At 38.4% G+C, this 21315-nt stretch overlaps 1 protein-coding gene across 2 annotated transcripts in view; it reads left to right on the top strand.

The window, feature by feature from the left end:
• LOC136857690 (hemicentin-1) overlaps positions 1 to 21315 on the top strand; it is a 509109-nt gene that overhangs the window by 148986 nt on the left and 338808 nt on the right. For both annotated transcript variants that reach the window (XM_067136543.2, XM_068225274.1), the window contains exons 12-14: positions 3842 to 4011; positions 4092 to 4212; positions 11721 to 11899. In XM_067136543.2, the coding sequence (XP_066992644.2) occupies positions 3842 to 4011; positions 4092 to 4212; positions 11721 to 11899 (470 nt within the window). The remainder of the gene's footprint in view (positions 1 to 3841; positions 4012 to 4091; positions 4213 to 11720; positions 11900 to 21315) is intronic.

Genomic DNA, 21315 nt, shown 5'->3' with positions numbered 1-21315 from the left:
ATACCAGTGAATCTCCAAATCTCAGAAAATACTGTGGTAATGCTCAAGCAATGCTACTGTATGTTAATTGAAGAACTATTTTCCATTACTGACTAATAACAGTTATTTTAACTTAATTCAGTAAGAGGTACAAAGAAGAATTCTTATTAATTTCAAAATGGTTTATAGCAGTGTGAAGTGTGAGATTGTCATGCTGGAACAAATGCTTCATTTTTGTAAACATAGTATCCAATTACTGATTGATTCATTTCATCTTTATTAACTCCTCAACTGAAGTTGGCATCAGGAAGGGCATCTGGCTGTAAAAAAAAGTCATATAATTTCATCTCACCTCATCTCCGACCCCATATCAGGAAACCTTTCTGAGGAGGATGGTCGGAGCTCCTGGGGTACGTATGATGCTCTTGGTGCTGCTTCCGCCATGGTGATTATCCACCATTTCATTTAATCACTTCAATAAACTGCAGAAACTAAGCTATAACACCAGAACACAACACACTAAACTAGAAAGCATGACAAGGCTGAATGCTTTATTGTAAAAAAAACAAAAAAAAAACATAAATGTATTTAGTGGACTGCATATCAGACTTATGTCATCACAGGCTTTTAATGAGACCAAACATTCTCCTTCATTCTTCTGGCTCAGGGACTGGGTGTTTGTGTTTGTCCCAACACACTCCTCTTCATATTCACATAGTTAATTTACTTTGTATTTGTTTAATATCTTGATCTGTTAGTAATTTTATTGATTTTATATTTAATGTAAGAAATTAAACATTATAGAGCAGAATTATGATTCCCTATGTACTATTTATCTTGTTACTAGAAACATTTCTTACAGCCCCAAAGTGCATGCAAAACAGCCACAAATATCTACAGCAAAGCACTTCCTTAAATTTGTCTCTCATTCTCTTCATTTTTATTTCTTTTCCTCATAATTTAGGTTTGTTTAAAGTAAATATGCACGAATGAAGTAAATAATATTCAAACTAAAAAAAAAGTAAACTTGTGTTCTCATCCTGAGGTGGTGCAGCTCTTTTCAGGCACACCCCCATTGGGGGTGAGCTGCATGTGTCATTTCAACCACCTACCATTCTTAAATTCCTGGCAGTACCAGGAATCGAACCGGGGCCCCCGAGAACGGCAGCTGATAACACTAACCGTTACACTACGGAGGCGGACAGTTCAAACTGAATTCGATGTATTACTTTTCCTCATTTGTTTCACTGTGTTTGGTATGCAGTACTACAGAAATGAACGCTGAAGCAACACTCTTCTTTCTCCCATGTTCCCACTTCCCTGTAAAGCCAATCCTCAAGAAAACTTGCATGCGTAATAGCTTATCGCTGAATTCTCAGTCCTATGTATGGCTGTGACAGTAGGGGGTGAGCTGCATGTGTCATTTCAACCACCTACCATTCTTAAATTCCTGCCAGTACCAGAAATCGAACCCAGGTCCCCAAGAACGGCAGCTGATAACACTAACCGTTACACTACGGAGGCGGACAGTTCAAACTGAATTTGGTGTATTACTTTTCCTCATTTGTTTCACTGTGTTTGGTATGCAGTACTACAGAAATGAATGCTAAAGCAACACTCCTCTTTCTCCCATGTTCCCACTTCCCTGTAAAGCCAATCCTCAAGAAAACTTGCATGCGTAATAGCTATCGCTGAATTCTCAGTCCTATGTATGGCTGTGACAGTATGGCAACTGCTGTGGTATGGGTGATGCAGATTAATGACATTCTGAGCATGGCTAGTGCATATAGATGTTATGTTAGGTGCTGCTCATAGGGCTAGTATTGCTGCAATAGTACTTTCTAGCCATGAACCTACTACGCTGGCGTAGCAGAGGGAGAGGTGATATTTCCAGGTGGCGGATAAGGGGCTCCTAACCGGCTGGCTGGCGGACTTGAGCAAAACAAAATAACTCTCACAGACCAAACACACAACCCCCATGGGTGGGTGATGCAGCTGAAGAATACACCCACGGTATCCTCTGCCTGATGTAAGAGGCAACTAAAAGGGGTGACCAAGGGATGATATTAGAACCATGTGATCACTTGTGATTAGTACCATTACATGCGGAACACCATGGGTCAACGCTACTTGTGACTAGTACCACCTTGTGAGGAAAACCACGGGTCTACGTTACATAGGATCAGTACCATTATGCCAGAAACACTATGGGTCTGGACATTGTGATAAGTGTTGTGTGCATTTCATCGGTTGCTTCCACTGTGTTCAGAATGGGTCTGCATTACCTATGAGTAGTACCACTCTATAAGGAACACCATGGGTCTACGTTGCCTGTGGTTGGCACCACTTAGTGAGAAAAACCACGGGTTTGGCTGGCGCCCATGATATATACCACTGTGATGAAAACCATGGGTCTGCGTTGCTTGAGAGTAATACCATTATGTGAGAAACACCATGGGTTTATGTTGCCTGTGGGCATTACCATAATGTGTGATACACCATGGGTCTACATTGCCAAAGATTAGTAGCACTATGTGAGCAATACCATGTGTATACGTGGTATACGTTCCACTAAGTGAGGAACTCCACAGGAATACTGGCGCCTGTGATTAGTCCCACTATGTGAGGAACACCAAGGGTCTATGTTGCTTGTGAGTAGTACCCTTATGTGCCAAACACCATACATTTGTGTTACCTGTGAATGGTGCGTTGTATGTGATATATGGGACTACATTACCTGTGATTAGCAGGGACTACATTACCTTTGATTAGTACCACTACAGGATGAAAACCATGGTTCTGCATTACCAACGATTAGTACTATTATGAGGGGCTGGTGACCTGGATGTTGGACCCCTTTAGATAATAAGTATCACCCAGTACTTAAGGCATTGTGAATAGGATCCACTGATTGTTTTTGTTTCATGATCATTTTTCATTGTTATGTGTTTTAGACTCTACTCAGTGGATACATTTTGAAGTTTTAATTTTCATTTCATTCACTTCATACTATTAGGGACCGATGATCTAGCTGTTAGGCCCATTTAAACAACAAACATCATCATCATCATCATCATCATCATCATCATCATCATCATCATCAGTACTTTCTAGCCCAGTGAGGAAATCAATGACAAATTACTTCACTCATCATCATGCATTGTAGACCTCATTATGGTGTTGCCATTGCTTTTTGTTGATTCCCTATAACTACATAATCTGTGATGATGCTATTTGAGGATTCAACCAGCCTCTGGGTTGAAGAATTAACGGACACCTGAAAAATATGCAATATTTTTACATATTGTTGTGGTAGCAGCTCGTACATGGAGCCTTGGCTCAGGTGCCTATATTGAAATAAAAAAATAAAAAAAAAAATTAAAAAAAATAGATCACTCATATACTAAGTGATGCAGATATGAATTTTTGAGTTAGTGTGAAAGATATCCTCATTGGTCTTCTTTATACAAAGAAAAGTAGAAATTTATGTAATTTATTTCATGCATATAAAAATAGTTGAAGAATTTATGTAAATATTGAAAGTACAGTACAATTTGTTGCTGTTTAAAGAAAGGTCTTCATGACCAGTTTGGTAGTTTCCATCATTATTTTCTGAATAATGAAGATTTGAGATATAATAAGAGAATTCCCTCATAATATGATGCTGTACCTAGTAAGTGATTCACAACATTGAAAATAAGTACTGAAAACAATTGGCCAGATATTTTATTGTCTTAAGATTATTGTTACTGCATAGCAGCTGGAGCTTAATTTATTTATTTATTCATTATTTATGAGAATTCCATTTTTTAAATGTTATATCAAGAAGTTTAGTCTTTATTCATGTCAAATGTCTTTGTAGGAGGTCAAGCTGAGGGACGTTTATATTTGCAAGTGCTAGAACCTATCCGTGTGACAGTGTATCCAGTATCTTTGGAGTTCCAGCAGGGAGAAAGTATTACCATTTCTTGTCGGTCAACTGGTATTCCTCCACCTCATCTAGTGTGGAAAAGACGTGGAAAGGAATTACAAGTAAGTATTATTGTGTGTTAAGGCCTTTTTGTTCTCATTGTTGTTGTAATTATTCTATTATTGGAATTTTGTATGAACAGGATAACGCAGGACGAGTTAATGTGGTGCAGCAGAGGAACACTTTGGAGTTGCTGGTGGAAGATGCTGACAGAGAGGATGAGGGTCATTACCAATGTGAGGCTGATAATGGCATTGACAAGGGTAAGAGGGCATATGGTTTTGATGTAAAACAATCCTCTGGGAAAGTCATACAAATTCTGAAACAACAAAACAAATTGGTAATGCAAAAAATGACAGTAATTTGGATATCACATTCATTCTCAGTTACAAACATCACCACTGCTGTGTACATATCCTCACCTTGTGAGATTTACAGCACGGAAATATTGGACTCTGCTCTATTGGTTGGGATCTGAGTTACAGGTCTGACACTAAGGCCAGTGCAACTGTAGAGTGAGCTAGTTGCCTGCTGTGGGCCATTTGCATTGAATATTTAGTTCACAATTGCATTGTACTTCAAATAAACTTTCAGCTTATTAAAAATAGAAAAGAATAAACAAGCGCAAATCAAGTCACATACCGGGTGGTTCACCAGTCCGTTGCAGTTTAGTTTTATGCATCCCGCCGCATTTAATACAATTCTGAAATACATCAGTTCCCCTCCTTAAACCGTGGTAATATAACGAGATGTGTGGTTATCGGTTAAAAACCAGCAGGAATCGTGAGCGCCACTATTAATTCATTGTGAGTACCCCGAATGAAAAATGAGCACAGATATGAAGAATATGTAGATACCTTCCAACAGGAGGGGCACACAGAAACTAGAAATAGGTAGTGTATAGGTTGGAAACTGTGCGCTGCATATCAAGCCTCGCAATAGCTCGGTTGGCAGGAGCACGGTGGGAGTTATGACGGTGGATGGGGCTCAAAGGTTCAAATCCCATGCAAGTTGTTTTTTTTTTACATTTTTTTTTATACAGCCAGTTGACTGGAATGTGGCAAGGTTGCATTAATAGTTTCCACAGACTGATTTGTTTATTTGGCCCATAAAAGGGCCATTGGTATGGTGGCATATGGCGTGGAGCTAGGTTGGAACAGACTAGGAAAAGTGACAGGATTTCAGTTATCTATGTATTTTTAACTCAGCACCTGCTCTAACTGATAACCTCCATGGTCGATACAGAGCTACGCACGATGGTGTAAGGACCGTCTGGCATGTTGCAACATCTCCGGTGCAGTGGATCAGTATGCATCGGTGATGACCTGTCTAAGGTGACCAGGATTGTCTGGCTCCTGTGCATACACCAGTTGTTTTAAATGGTCCCACAGAAAAAGTCCAGGGGGGTAAGATCAGGCGATTTGACGGGCCAGGGATCAGCTCCTCCCTTTCTTATCCGTTTATCAGGATACATCACATGAAGATGGTTCTGGATGACCATCACCACATGTGACGGAGCTCCGTGTTGTTCAAACCACATCCTGCAGTGGTCAAGAAGTGGCACATGTTTCAAACACGATGGTAGGTCATCTTGGAGAAACCACAGATGGAGTTCTCCCTTCAGAGGTCCCTCAAAGAATTGGGGATCAATGAGGTGATCACACATGATGCCACACCATACATTCATGCCCCACTGTACCTGAAAAATTGCCTGTTGTACCCAATGGAGATTATCTATGCTCCAGTAATGCATATTATGTCAATTAATGGTTCCATTGTTGTAGAACCGCACTTCGTCCATAAATAAGATGGTCACTAAAAAGGCAGGATCAGTGTCTACATGCTGTAGGATCTATTGACAGAACACCATCCGTGCTTTGAAATCATGACCATGAAGCTCCTGGTGTAAGTGCAGATGGTACAGGTGAAACTGCTGGGTATGCAATATCTGCATAACTGATGCCCAGCTGATGTTTGTCTCCTGTGCAATGGCCCACGTGCTAGTATCTCCGGCTCCATGACTAAATGGTTAGCATGCTGGCCTTTGGTCACAGGGGCCCCGGGTTTGATTCCCAGCAGGGTTGGGAATTTTGACCATCGTTGGTTAATTTTGCTGGCACGGGGGCTGGGTGTATGTGTCATCTTCATCATCATTTCATCCTCATCACGACGTGCAGGTCGCCTACGGAAGTCAAATCAAAAGACTTGCACCTGGCAAGCCGAACATGTCCTCAGACACTCTCGGCACTAAAAGCCATACGCCATTTAATTTTTTTTGTACTAGTATGATGGTTATGCCAGACAGTGTCTAACACAACCTCTTCATTGCGAGCAGATGTCACGGGATGATCTCAAACAGGCCATGTGTTTCTCTGGGACATAGTAGCCCACAGACGTCTTCCCACACTCCGAAATGTCATGCCTCGGTTGCTGTCGATCCAGATAACATTCTTGATACAGGCATTGTGCCTGGTGTGCATTCTGTCTAGGTTCTACATAGATAGTAATATATCCACATACTTGTCGCTGGAATACATCAAGAGGCAGTGAATAAGCTTTGTGTTACAAGTAATATATAACATGTTTAGCCCATATTGTCAACCTTAAACTGTTTAAGTTTTGTGTTGTGTTGTGACGGCTCAAAGGAGGGGAGTTCATGCAGCTACAAACCTACCTGCCATTGCATGTTGTTATCATACCAATAGGGCACAATTTGTCCTACTGTGGTCTATGAAGCTTGAAACATGTACGACGTAGCTAATTGGTTGCCTGTTTCCTAGCCACAGACCATCAGCTCTTCACCCTCATCCAACCCAGCTCAATACCCTATACCACAATATATATGACCCATTACAGGGCCAAATGAACAAATCTGTCTTTGGAAGCTGTCAAGTATGCAATTTTACCATGTCCCATGCAATTGGTGGCAAAATAAAATAGTAAAAATATACTTGCGTGGGATTCAAACCTTCGAGCACTGTCCACTATCACAACTCCTACATTAATCTTGATGTAGTTTGTTGCTGGTTGCCAACTTTGCACAGTTCTCCTAGCACCCAAAGAGCTGCGCATCACTTTAAGTAGGGGATGCCCTAACCTTTTCCGAGGCATCATATCTGCTTTATCCATATAGGCTATTGTTACAGTGGGCTCGCCACACCCAAAGGCAATTTATACCTACTGCCAGGTTCAAAATTAGGCCACCCCTAACATGGAGACACACCTTTTGTAGCCACTCTTCTGGAGTATAGATGCTACATGTTTGCGCCCTTCCGCCATCTCCACCATACCGAAGTTCATCTTCTCCGCTGTAGATGCCGTTGAGGACTTCACCCATAACCCAAGGCAGGGGCCCTCCATATTTATGACCCCTGGAGAGAGGGTGTCCCAGTATTTTGAAGCCTCAGGAATGGGGCTACCTGTTATTCTGCAGGTTGTATTGGGTATTTCAACCATCTCTACATACTGTAGGGGCCCCCTGTCTGCCACCTGGGGACACGCTCTGTAGGGGTCAGGTTCCCCTGATTACTTTTGGAAGTTAATCTCACCCACAAAGGCTGAGGTTATTTGCAGAGTTCCATAGAGTATCCAGTTATAATCTGTTATTTAATTAACATTGAAAATATTTGTAAAAAATCACTACAAAGACTGGGTTGCAGTCTTAAGATATTCCAGGGAATTTTCCATCTTAGCTACCTATCGGTGACTGTATGTATGTATGTATAGACAAGGAAAGGTTCCACCTTATCAATACAACTTAACTTACAGTTAATTCTTACAATAATAAAACTGTGTAAGGTGGACAAACCATGTGAAATTAAAAAAAAATCCCTGCAGCAGTAGGTCAATGAAACTGAACTTGTACCACAGCATCTTTGTCAACCAAGGCCTGCAGTGACAACACACATAATTTAAAGTTAGAAACTTCATAATTGTTCCATATTAAACTGAGAATCACAGTGTTAAAAAGAGAGTTAAGAGGTTCCACCTATTCAGTACACTGATATACAGTTGCACAAACGTATGTTACAACATGTTTAATTTGGGACCGATTTTGACACATATTTGGTGCCATCATCAGCTGATTGAAAGAGCAGGGCAAAAGGTATACAATTATCAACACACATAACACAAAATATATGACAATGTTCGTGCTAAAGGATATACGTAAAAATGTAACACTTACATGAAGATGAAATATTCAATTGAAGTTCATAAGGAACATGACAGTCTTGTACACTCCTGCTGTGAGTGTTGAAATCACATATAATGATGTTGAATTAATGGATAAGAACAAGTTAAGTGACTTTGTTCAACACATTAAATCTTGAGGGCTGCCTTGTTATATTGTGATAAAAAGGATCTTGAAGGATGCTGCTTGTGTACAGTTGTTGCTAGGCAAGGAATAACATGTTTTTGTTTTATCGGCACGTCCAAAGGTGGAGAGCAACATATATGAGCTCCTAAGATATATTGTAGGACCTAAGTTCCTCAGTTCGATGTGGATATATGAAGTCTATAGAACAAAGGAAAATTAGTTAGAAATAAAAATGGGGGGAAATTAAGTTAAAAAACAAGTAATATTATGAGGCTCACCTTGTTCAGCTTTCCATGGTGGCTAGACGTGTTAAGAGTAGCTAATAAATGAAGTATAAGTGGAAGTAAGGTCAGATAATGAGCAGAGGTACACACAACTGCACACAAGCTGCATCCTTCAAGATCCTTTTTATCACAACATAACAAGGCAACCCTCAAGATTTAATATATTGAATCAAGTCACTTAACTTGTTCTTATCCATTAATTCAACATCATTATACATTATGTGATTTCAGCGCTCACAGCAGGAGTGTTCAAGACTGTCACTTGCTCATGAAATTCAATTGAATATTTCATCTTCATGAAATTTACATATATTCTTTAGAGTGTGAACATTGTCATATTTTGTGTTATGTGTGTTAATAATTGTATTCTGGTTACTGGTAAGGAAGATTGAGAATTTTGCTATCTGGTTCCTCATTTGCTATGAAGTACGCAGATTTTAGTATGTCAACTTAGATGTTACATTCTTTGAATTTTATGAGAACTATAAAATATTTTTTCTGATGATTGACAATTGAAAAAATGCCCTTCAAAGGGTGGCTCTACAGGTTTCTTGACTCGGTCAATCTGCACAAAGACACGTGAGCAAGATGACTGGTCCTTATGGATGAAGACATTCTTATTCACTTGACCCTCCATCAGAATGGGTTTTGATTGCCCCATATACTATCTTGTAGTTGTGTCACCAAGGTATCAAGTTGCTTGTGTTTAGATACTGTTACTCCTAGGAATTCTCCAGAAAGATTGATGGCCTTGCCATACATCGAGTGATGGACGCACCAATCTCAGGACTGAATACTGCTCATAGACTCAACAGAACTTGTACCATATCTGAGAACCATAAACTTTCAAGTCAGATTTAATGGTCTTATGTAGACATTCTATTTTACCATTTGACTGTGGATGGTAAGGAGTTTTGTGCCACATAGATTTCCAAGGCATTTGAGAAGGAATGCCTCAAACTCTTAGCCTTGATCTGTGGTGGTTTAGTGATCGAAGAAGGCATACCAAATCTTAAAATCCACCTCTGAAAGAAGGCTTTTGCCACAGTTTCTGCAGATATATTGGTTAAAGGTTTAGCTTCCATCCAATTGATAAATCTGTCTATTCCTGTTAGTATATATGTAAAACCATTCGAAGGTGGCAGTAGTCCGATTAAATCTCTGTGAGCGGCTGAGAATCTGTCATCAAAATAGTTGAAAGTTCCAAAGGGTGAAGATGTGTGTCTTGTAATCGTACCCTTTTGGCAAGCCAAACAACATTGGGCTCATTCCCTCAGATCTTTATTAAGATTTGGCCAAATGAAGTGAGTAGCCACCTGCTTCACTGAGGATTTTATTCCAGAATGCTGCAAGTTGTGAATTTGCATGAAGAAAGCCTTCCTGTACTGCTGTGGAATGTATGGTCATATGTTGTCTGTTGAGACTTCACACCAAAGATTTCTACCCCTGAGAAGTTCATAAGTCTTGAATTTCAAAGATGTTGAATTACTCCTAAGGGCTAGGAATTCAGATCTTGCTCTGAGCATCAGCGATTCAATCAAGGTCAAAGCTACTGATAAGCTTCATTGCTTGAGATTGTGTCGGCCACTATGTTCTCCTTCATACTAATATGACGAATGGTAAATTCAGAGATGTACTACAGGTGATGCTTTTTTCACTCTTCTGTTTGGAAATGTAGAGCAATGGTTGATGTTTGGTATGAACTACAAATTGACACCCTTCAAAAAGATGTTTGAAATGTTTTATTGATAAGAATATACTCAGGAATTCTGTATCATATGTTGAGTAAGAGCACTCAGCAGCCTTCAACTTCTGCAAAAATCTTCACAAGGGCATAATGTTCATGTTTGTTTGGAGCCAGGTGAAGTGGCCTTGCCCATTGTGAATTGGATGGTTGGATCAAGCCATGGTTGAGCATAAAGTGGAATTCTTTCCTTGGAATAGTTAGTTTTCTTGCATCTAACTCTCTTGCGTAGGGGGTAACAGGCTGATCTGTCGTCACAATTCAATGTTTAATATAATGGTTCACATTTCTTGGTATTAAACTAGGTCTTGTCAGATTAGGAAATTAGCTGTTAAGTATATCTGAAAACGTGTGAATTTGACATAGCATGTACAATGTTACATTCTGATATACTACAAATACTGCCATTAGTTGACATTAATGTGGTACCATCCAGCAAACTATACTGTTTTTGAGATCCAGTAGCAAATTAAAATGATGTAAAATATTGGCACCCTGTATACTTCTACTCACTTTTGCAACCACAAATGGCAATTGAAATTCATAACTTATGCCAAAAGTGGAAATATCAGTTCCGTTTGCAGCAAATAACTTGAAGGCTGAGATGGCTGACAAAATATGTGACATTTTGCCTTCGTATGATGTGTGTAGTGTGCAACAGCCAAATAAGCATAATGATATTGCCCAAGAAAAAAGTAAGCCCGAGGTGGAATCTATTTACCACAGATCACAGAGTCACAGTCAAAGTCATAAATGAATCCATAACTAATCATCCAGATGGCAAATTCTGCTACTTTCATTATCGTTTTGGAAAGAGGTGCTGCCCAGAGAAATGTGAACAGCCTTGAACTTGGAAAGATCAAGCAAACTGCAGATCACAGCAGAATTAATGACACATTCTACTGCAGAATACCCTCAAAGTTGTCCCAGGTACCGTCTATTTGTAACTGAGAAAAACTTGGGCTCATGCTTATTTGTTGACAGTGGAGTTGATGTCAGTATGATTCCTGTTTCATATAACAATAGCAACAGTTGATCAGAAGGTTGCGTGTTCAAATCACATCGAGCAATCATCTACGCCTGAAAAACCATGTCAGATCAAAAAAAGAACTGCAACTCTAGGTCAAGGGAACTTAACTTGTACGACAGCATCTTTGGCAACCAAGATGTACAGTGATGACTCATGTGACGTCACTGATGGTACGTATATAAATATTATTTTAGGATCAATATTTTACATCTTTTAAGGACTTCATAATTTTTATTAATTATAATTCATTTGATACTCTGACATGTATAAACTTTTTACATACATTGTATTCTTCTCTATTTATTCCTGTTTCTATTGTTGATGCTTGTTACCTTATACATGCAGAAAGGAGAGTTAAGGGATATGTGAAATATAATTGAAAATTTTGTTGCTAGGTGTTGGTGAATCACATGCTCATTATGTTGAACCTCCTGTCGTGATTGCTTCTGAGGGCCATGTATCTGTCTCTGAGGGCCAGTCAGTCTCCCTAAAATGTGACGTGAAGGGGGTCCCCAATCCAACACTCCGCTGGGTCAAGAACAGCACAGTCATTACACCCACTGATAGATATAAGGTAAGCCTGACATGATTTGTTTATAAGAAAAATGAATCATTTTATAGGAGATAAGCACCAGAATGATGTAAATAGTAATTAACTTAGTGTAGATTCTTATATTTAGTATTAACAAACATATCTTCATCTGTCTGCAAAAATATAAGTAAATGGGATTACCGTATCATATTGTTGGATCACATATGGTTGACTGTGGGATGCTTCCTTGGAACTTCTGTCTCAGTAAATTCTGTATGTTCATATTGATTTTCTTTTTTTGTTGCTATGGTTTAATTTGCATATTCTTATTAACATTTTAAGTGTTGTCAAAATGACATTGTACAACAGGTTTGGCTGTAACCTGAGGATTATATTAGTAGAAATCTTTGTAAGTTTCCAAATGAATGTAAATCTACAGAATTTTTTATATATTAAGAAGTTCCTTGTCCTAGTAAAAGAGCCTGTATGTTTTCTTGACATTTTGTGGTGAGTGACTCAAATATTGAAAAAAAAAAAAAAAAAAAAAAAAAGAATGAATGAATGAATGAATGTGAAGTGAAAATTTCCAAAAGCCACTGTTAAATTCAGTAACAGTCCCAGCTAACTTTAAACAATAGTCCTTTTTTTACTCCACCTAGCCAATCATCATTATTAGAGCTCTCTCTGTTAATCATTTGTAGAGTGTCAGCCTCTGGGTTCAAACTCAGCAGAGAAAGCTGGGTTTTTGAAGTGCAGAATAAAGTCCATTCAACACTCCATGTTATGCGATATCAGCATGTAAAAGTCCGACTCGTTGGCTGAATGGTTAGCGTACTGGCCTTTGGTTCAGAGGGTCCCGGGTTCGATTCCTGGCCGGGTCGGGGATTTTAACCTTCATTGGTTAATTCCAATGGCCCGGGGGCGGGGTGTTTGTGCTGTCCCCAACATTTCTGCAACTCACACACCACACATAACACTATCCTCCACCGCAATAACACGCAGTGACCTACACGTGGCAGATGCTGCCCACCCTCATAGGAGGGTCTGCTTTGCAAGGGCTGCACTCGGCTAGAAATAGTCATACGAAATTAAAGCATGTAAAAGATCTTTGGTGACACATTTGATGTTTATCCAACAAAACTCATTAAAAACTCAGCCCTAGATGCCTAGAGCAAAACAGAATGTCGGAAATGATAAGCAGGCAGCCAAGAGGCGTAACATTAAAATGGCTGCACGTGGTACCTGAGGCCTTTTTTATCATTTTACGTATAATCCAAAAGATATTTGAGGAACAAGGTGGGCATGTAAGTTATTATTTGGGCCATCAGCCCATTGACTGTTTCGACACAGTTGTATATGCCCCCTTATCCTGTGCTTCTCTATTTATCACTACATAGCTAGAGTTTGGATCTTCTGAGAAGATCATTTCCTCCCCTCAAATCTGCCTCTGAAAAGAATAGCTTTATTTTAGCCCCTTTTTTTTATTGCCTCTCCATCTCAATTCCTACATACATTTGTCAATTCTCCTTCACTAATGAAATCAGCTACAGAATACAGCCATCTTGAGGTTGCCAATTATGCAGACTAACTTCTTAAGCTGTACTCATCCATGGGGAAGTAGCCTTAGCCTATTTCTTCAGGAACAGAGGAGATTCACATGTATCATGGGAATGCCCTGACATTTCGTAACTAATAAAACAAGCATATACATCCACAGACGTATCTATGCATCTTTGTACCGAAACTTGTATCCCCAGCAATGCCTCTCTGGTGCCAAATCCATTATGGACACCAAACTGGGTGCCTGCTACCTATGTAGGATTCACATTTGCTGTATATTCTTGCATGTATTACTTTTAGGAAGATTTTGAGAACATGGGTCATTAAACATAGGACTCTGTAATCTCCATTAGATTTAGCCATTGTTTTCTTTGGAATAGGGACGAAAGCCTATATCAACCAGTCATAAGGCATTGATCCCTTGATGTGTACCAGATTAAACAGCTCTACCAGGATTGGTTTTCTTGAAGAATTTGTAATATTTCTACAGATATATCATCCAGTGCAGGTGTTTTCCTGTTTTTGCACTTCTTGAATGCATATTCTATACTGGTGAGTTATTAATGGTCCTTCATCTGTATGACAAACAAAACTACATGGACCCCTATTATCATGGAAAACATCAGTCACATAGACTTTTCTGCTGTTCAGTTTTTCTTCATGTTCGATGATGACCTTCCCTTGATTGTTGTATAACAGTCCATATGTCCTCCGGGTATGTAACTCTGCAGCTTCTTTAACCTTTTTTGTGCATGTTAAAAGTGACATGCTTAGATTCACATTCTTCTATGTACTTACACTGATTATCCAGTCATTCAGTTCTTGCCCGTCTAATTATTTGGCGAATTTTGGTCTGGAGTTCTTTATACTGTACACATCCCAGTTCTTATTCTTTAACATCCTCCATAAGCCCATCAAATCAAGAATTTTGTCAGTCATCCACGTACTTTTTCTAACTCATTTGCCTTGCATTAGATGGCGATTTCCAATATCCAGTACAGTTGTTTTGAATCGACTCCAAATGGTTCCATTGTCCTTCGGCATTTCAGTCTGGTTGGATAGCTGTTCGCTTAGATCTTTCAGTACTGTTCTCCTAATGTTTGCGTCTTGGAGTTTAGCAGTATCAAATTTAGGACTGACAAACATTTTTTTATCTTTAATTTCAGCTTAATTTTAGTGATCATAGGTTATAAACTTCATGGTTCTGATCCGTATTGAATTGCAAGTACAATGTAATTATTAAATTAATGTAGTAATGGTCCACCTTTCAATACTATAATATGTAATATTCTAAATTACATTAATTAGGGACTAGTTTCGGCCTGGGCTGGCCATCTTCAGCCTTAATGTGAAACACCTAATAACTAAACAAATGTACATGCACACAATTGACATAAAAACAAATGAAAACAAATATATACAAAGTGACATTAAAAACTGGGATGGAATATGAATAAATTTGAAAATGAACTAGGTTCTAACATCTTGAGTATGTTCATCATTGAGAATAATTTCAAGTATTAAGTATTAATTTATATACACAGAACTGTTAGTTCTAATACTGCTGATCATTTCAATAGGAACTGGTAAATGTTGATCCTGTAGTTTATCATCAAATCTATATGTGTGGTGTTAGCTATATGTAATCCATTGGACACTGCTGTAAATAACCACTAGCTGACAGGGAACTGTTAGATGTTGTTTCATCTTCAATCAAAATAATAAATGAGATGCTCTCATGGTGCTTGTTAAATCTTGCTGAAATGTTGTTGGACATTGTCAGGACAGCACATGAAGATGTGGTTAACACAGATACATTGTGTCAGGTATAAAATTTTTGCGATTCATTGCGGTGCCCATGAAGTTAACCTGATAAATTAGATAAAATTAAATTAATGAATTGAATGAGAGAATGTGTTAGTTAGATGGCATAGGTTATATGAGACTTACCTCTCAATACAGCATGAGGTGTGTGGTCCATTGTTGAGTGTGCTTCAGACTAACTGTTGTGAAATTCAAATGAAAAGGAAGGAGAGGGGAGGGGAAAGGCAGAAGGAGAGGGGGGTGGGGGAGGGGGGTTAAGGTGGGGCTGAAGGATGTGGGAAAAAGGATGGTTGTTGAGGAAATGTGCTGTGAATATTATGAAAAACTGAATTATGACTTGTTGGTTTGACATTGCTGAAAATGAGAATTAGAAGGTCAAAAAGGATATTTGGTTTTTCTGAAATTTCATTAAGATTATGATTTGGGTTGAAATATGGATCTAAATGTATGAAGCAGCTTTCGGTAATGTTTTACTGATGATTTTGAGAATTTCCATATCTTGTTTTATGTCTGTGAATTTGTGCTTATAGTCATGCATATGCTGTCCTACAGCTGAAAATTTATTGTATTTCAGGGCATTGACGTGTTCTGAGTACCTTATCTTAAAATTTCTCCCGGTCTGTCCGACGTAAGTAGAATTACAGCTGTTGCAAGTGATCCTGCATACTCCTGATTTTGAATAACTATTGAACTTGTTTATGGATGTGGCATTATGTAAGATTTGTGCATTCCTATTCTTTGTTTTGAAAGCTACTTTTATATCGTGCTTTTTAAAGATGTTGGTGACTTGGTAGATTTGTTCGGTGAAGGTAAAGATAGAAAGAGAGGAGTTGTTTTTCTTATCTTTTTTCAAGGTGGTAGAAGGGCGGTATTTATATTTATTGATTATTTTTTCTATAAAGAACCTGCTGTATCCATTGGATTTAGCTATATGACGAATAGTGTTCAACTCATTTTTGAGGTCTCTTTTAGACATTGGAACATTGAAGGCTCGGTATACCATGCTGTTGTATGCTGCTCGTTTGTGAATTTGGGGGTGTGAAGAATCTTGACGGATTGTGGTGACTGTTTGGGTGGGTTTTCTGAATATCTTATATCTTAAGTAACTTGGGTGTCTGGTAATAGTTAGGTCTAGAAAATTTATTTTCTGTTCAATTTTGGATTCAAGTGTGAATTTTATATGTGGGTCAATGTTATTTAGATTAATGAGAGTGGTAGCTGCATTTGTAATGCTCTCATCCATAATTACTATGGTGTCGTCTACGAATCTTGCCCAGAAAAGGATGTTGTTAAAGTTATTATTACCATCAATTTTGGTGTGTTCTAAAAAGTCCAGGTAGATCTCAGCTAAGATACCCGAGGCTGGTGATCCCATAGCCAATCCTTCTTGTTGATAAATAACATTATCGAAAGTGAAATAGTTGCTGCTAATAACTAACTTAAGCATAGACATGAAATCCTGTGTTTCTAGTATACTTAATCTGCTGTATTTGCTTAAATTGTTTTGACTGATGGGGTATATTTTGGAGGTTTGTATGCTAGGATACATGTTTACAATATCGAATGAGTGGAGAGAATGATTGGATTGAATGTTAAATTTTTTCAATTTATCGATTAGTTCTTTAGTGTTTTTGACGGATTTGTTCGATAAGAAATGATAGTTTCTTCTTAAAAATCTTTGAATGAATTGCGATGCCTTGTATAAGGGACTTGGTCTATAGTTAATGATCGGGAGAATGGGGACGCCGGTTTTGTGTACTTTGGGGAGGGCTTTGGCGGTGGGTAAACCTGGGTTCATATTAATTAATTTAGTTTTTTCTTGATCTGTTAAAAGATATGAAGTATTCTTGAGGGTCTGCTTAAGTTGATGTTGGATTCTTGCAGTAGGGTCTTTCATTATTGTAGAGAATGAGCTATCTTTAAAAAATCGATTTGTTTTGCTTACATATTCGTTCTTGTCCATTATGACGGTAGTGTTGCCTTTATCTGCTTTCGTAATTATGAGATTATTATCATTGATTTTCTTTTTTAGAGCACGTATTTGCTTTTGTGCGATGATAGAATCTTTGTAGCTATTGTTGCCATGAGTAAGGGGTGAATTATGGGAGTTACTGTTATCTGGGTTGAGAACGGAGTTTAATTTTCTTTTTACTTCAAATCTTACTTCGTCTTGTTTATTTGCTGGTAATTTACTAATGGCTAATTCTGCTTCTACTGTTGTAGTGATGGCTATGTTCAGAGTGTTAAAATTAGGCCAATTGTGTTTAGGGCCCTTGGCTAAAATGGAATTTTCGTCTTCAGTCAGTGGTACTTTGGACAAATTTATGATCGGAGGGTGAAATTGGTTGGGCATGTTAGGCCTGGTGTTTTTGTTGGTTTCTTTAGCATGGTTGTTGTTGAGTTTAGAGTTCATTAACTTATGCAGCTTTTTCTCTAGGGTATGTTGTTTCTTTGATAATTCAATAGATAATCTATTGTCAACTTGGGCTTGAAATAGGTTCCAGTGAGCATTCGAAAGTAAAGTTGTGGTTTCGAGGTGAGTCTCGTATAATCTATGGTTAAGGAAGGACTTTTTCTTGTATAAAAATTTGATCTCGTCTCTCAGCCAAATCTTATTTGTTCTAGTTAGGGTTTTAGTAATTTGAAAAGAAGAACGATGATTCTTAGATTTGTTTTTAAGAAAGTTTGGTGTCAAATTGTGAGCGATACACTGTTTGAGAAATTCGATATCTTTGCCTAATTTGGCTATCTTGACTTTAAGACCTAAATATAAGTAGGCTTTCTGTTTTGCCTGGTTGGCTACATAATCATAGATTATAAACTTCAACAAATAGACAAAATGATATTTGATTCTGCAACTACCTGATCCTGATCATCGCTTTTTGCTTATTCCCAACATATTTATTTGGAGTCTTTCCATTTCTCTGATGGTGTTATAGATCTTTCCTCCATACATACTTCTTATATTCCAATTTTTTATCTTCACTATGGTCGACCTGGATATTCTTAGCACCTCCTGGCCACTGAAGGCCTGCTGGGGACTGGGAGCCGAGGTATTTGTTTGTTCGGTCATACTAATGATATCCTGGGGAAAATTAATTGAGGTGGTTTCCCGTTGTCTTCCTCAATGCCATTTTAGGCTATTCATCAGCCACCCTGAACATGTGGAACAGTCGCTTTTGTAGCTGCCCTATGAAGAACAGACGCTACAGCTGATATCTGCTTCCAGCTTGAATACAGATACTTTTCACTCAATTAATCCAAGCACTGGGCTGCCTCTTCTGCCACCGACACCGTACCAAAGCCCCTTCTTCTCCGCTGTAGGTACTGTTAAGGTCTCCACTTGTAACCCTGAGCTGGGATCCTTACCAGATGCCACACCCTGGGTCATTGTGCTCTGGGACTTGCATGGGCAGGGTCACCACTCCCTGCTACCCTGCGAGAATATTCAGACAACCTAAAAATACTTAAAAATCCAAATCTAAATGTTTTGTGCACTCAGTTATTTCAGTAGCCACAAGATGGAATATAACTTCACTAACTTTTCAAATTCTCAAACAAATTCCTGCCACATTATAAAAGGGAAACCTGGTGTGTACTTGCAGCAGTCATCTGACCGTAGTATACATCCCTATGGAGTGCATGGACCTGGACAATCTGCGCCATAGTCTCTAGTCTCAAACTTCCGAGTACCATTTCTGTCATTCTGTCAGATGACAAGCAGTCAGCAGACCTTGTCATCCATTTTATGAGGGATGGTGGCTTGTTTTTATTGTGTTTAAACACAAAGTTTCTATTTGTTTATAATTTTGTTTACCATATTTTCTTTTAACTGTGGTTTTATCTATCAAAAGCAATGTCTTATTCCATTTAAAAAAAATATATTTTTAAATCATTTTAAAAGAAAGTAAGGCATTGCAAATTAAATCCACTGATTATTTAAAATTCATGATCATTTTCATCATAATCATCTTTTAAATTTCAGTCAGTGGGTAAATTTTAATTATTATATGTAGCCCGCTTGGTGGCCATGATCATTAATGTGTTGAAGTCTAAACGGTCTGACACTGCGGTTAGCTGGTTCGAGTTTGTTGGTTTAAAAAAATGTCACCTTCAGAATGTTGGCTGGCAGGGTAAGGGAGGTGGGGGTATACAATTTCTAATTACTAGATTGCTTGCCAAAAGCCTGGATTAAATTCCATACCTCTCCGCAGTGCTCTTATGGAGCGAGGGCATATGATGCTGTTGATGGTGATTCGTTCATTGGATGGGGATGTTAAGCCTTGAGCAGACCCCTTGGTGCTATTCAACAGGAGTAGGCTATATGCTGGCACCGGGTTTCACCCTCTCTCTTCCTATCATCATATATCATATCATTCATTTCATCTCATTAACTCATCTAATGAGGTTGACATCAAGTAGGGCATTCAGTCATAAAAACCTGCCACGACAGATTCATCTCACCTCATACCTGACCCCGTAGGGAAACAAGAGAAGGGTTAGATAAACATTATATTTTGTTTTATCTCATACCATTAGGGGCCGATGACCTAAATGTTAGGCTCCTTTAAACAAAAAAGCATCATCATCATCACAAAAGGGAAGAAAATGAGAAGGGAAAAAGATATATGTGTGAAAATTGTGACATAATTCAGAGTATTGCTCCTAGCTTCAAAGCATATGTCTTCTTCTTCTTCTTCTTATCCCACATCTTTGTGGAATCGTGAATGTGAACTGCATCACTCATGTGTATTTGGCCCTGTTTAATGTCTGGATGGCTTTTCCAATGCCAACCCTATGTGGAAGGGGGGAGGTATTCACTATTGTGTTTTTGTGGTGGCTGGTGAAGAGTGTATTGGGACAAACTTAACCCTTTTGCTGTCAGGCTATTTGCACTAGTCAAGCCCAAAACACTCGGACCTTTTTTCATGATTATGTATGTTCAAATTTTAAAAATTGCCGTGTAAAGAAATCCCCAGATACGAAATTGAAAATAATCACAGTAGTACACTATTCAATATAGTTTTAGGAAAAAATATCCCAAAATTATTCATAGCATATTTTACTACAAAAAAAAATTTGAAAATTAGAAAATATATTACAAAAAATTGGTTTTCAAATACTAAAAAAGTAATCTGTTCTTTAGTGATATTGTTGTTCAGTCATTCTGAGAAAAGAGCGTTTAATTCTGTACAACATGATATAATTTTGTTTTTTGTATTCTTATTTAGTCGTGAGTTATAGCACCTGACGTAAAGAACTGTACACATACCTTCCGGAGTCAGCATTTGTGTTTTGGAAAACATTCTCCTATCATCACTATCTGTAAAATCTGTATCACTCTTCTTTTTATTTATGTACAGCTTTTTACACACTTGTGGGGTCACGGGTGCGAACTGTGTTGCACATGTGGATTTGGCTCTGTTTTAAGGCCGGATACCCTTGCTGACGCCAACCCTATATGAAGGGATGTAATCACTATCGCGTGTTTCTGTGGTGGTTTGTAGTGTAGTGTGTTGATTGAATATGAAGAGGAGAGTGTTGGGACAAACACAAACACCCAGTCCTCGAGTCAGAAGAATTAATCAAAGGCGATTAAAATCCCCGACCTGGCCGCGAATCACACCTGGGCCTTCTGAACCGAAGGCCTCAACGCTGGCCATTCAGCCAATGAGTTGGATTAAAAGCCGAATCACTATTGGCTATAAAGTCACTGTCATCATCTAAAGCATCTAAACAATCCAAAACATCGGAATTATTTAGCCTAGACTTGGACCAGCCATTTAAAAAAATTAGGTCTACTCGTGGAACGAAAATCTAATGACACGAAATGTTAAACTAAACTTCACTTGAGAACACCGATAAATGTTGAATATAAACAATATAAACAATAAACTACTATTAAAATGGAAACAATAAAACAAAGGAAAACATGTATTATGAAGCTTAAAGGAGACTGTACTCGCAAGCAGCACACTTCAACTCGCCATGCGGTAAACATACACGGTTTGATAACTTCATTTGTTCCAAACAGATGAGCTTAGTGTCTCTATCTCTTGAGAAAAGTGTAAACT

Source organism: Anabrus simplex, chromosome 1 (assembly GCF_040414725.1).
Source record: "Anabrus simplex isolate iqAnaSimp1 chromosome 1, ASM4041472v1, whole genome shotgun sequence".
Classification (NCBI taxonomy): Eukaryota; Metazoa; Arthropoda; class Insecta; order Orthoptera; family Tettigoniidae; genus Anabrus; species Anabrus simplex.
This window is presented reverse-complemented; position numbering and strand designations above follow the sequence as displayed.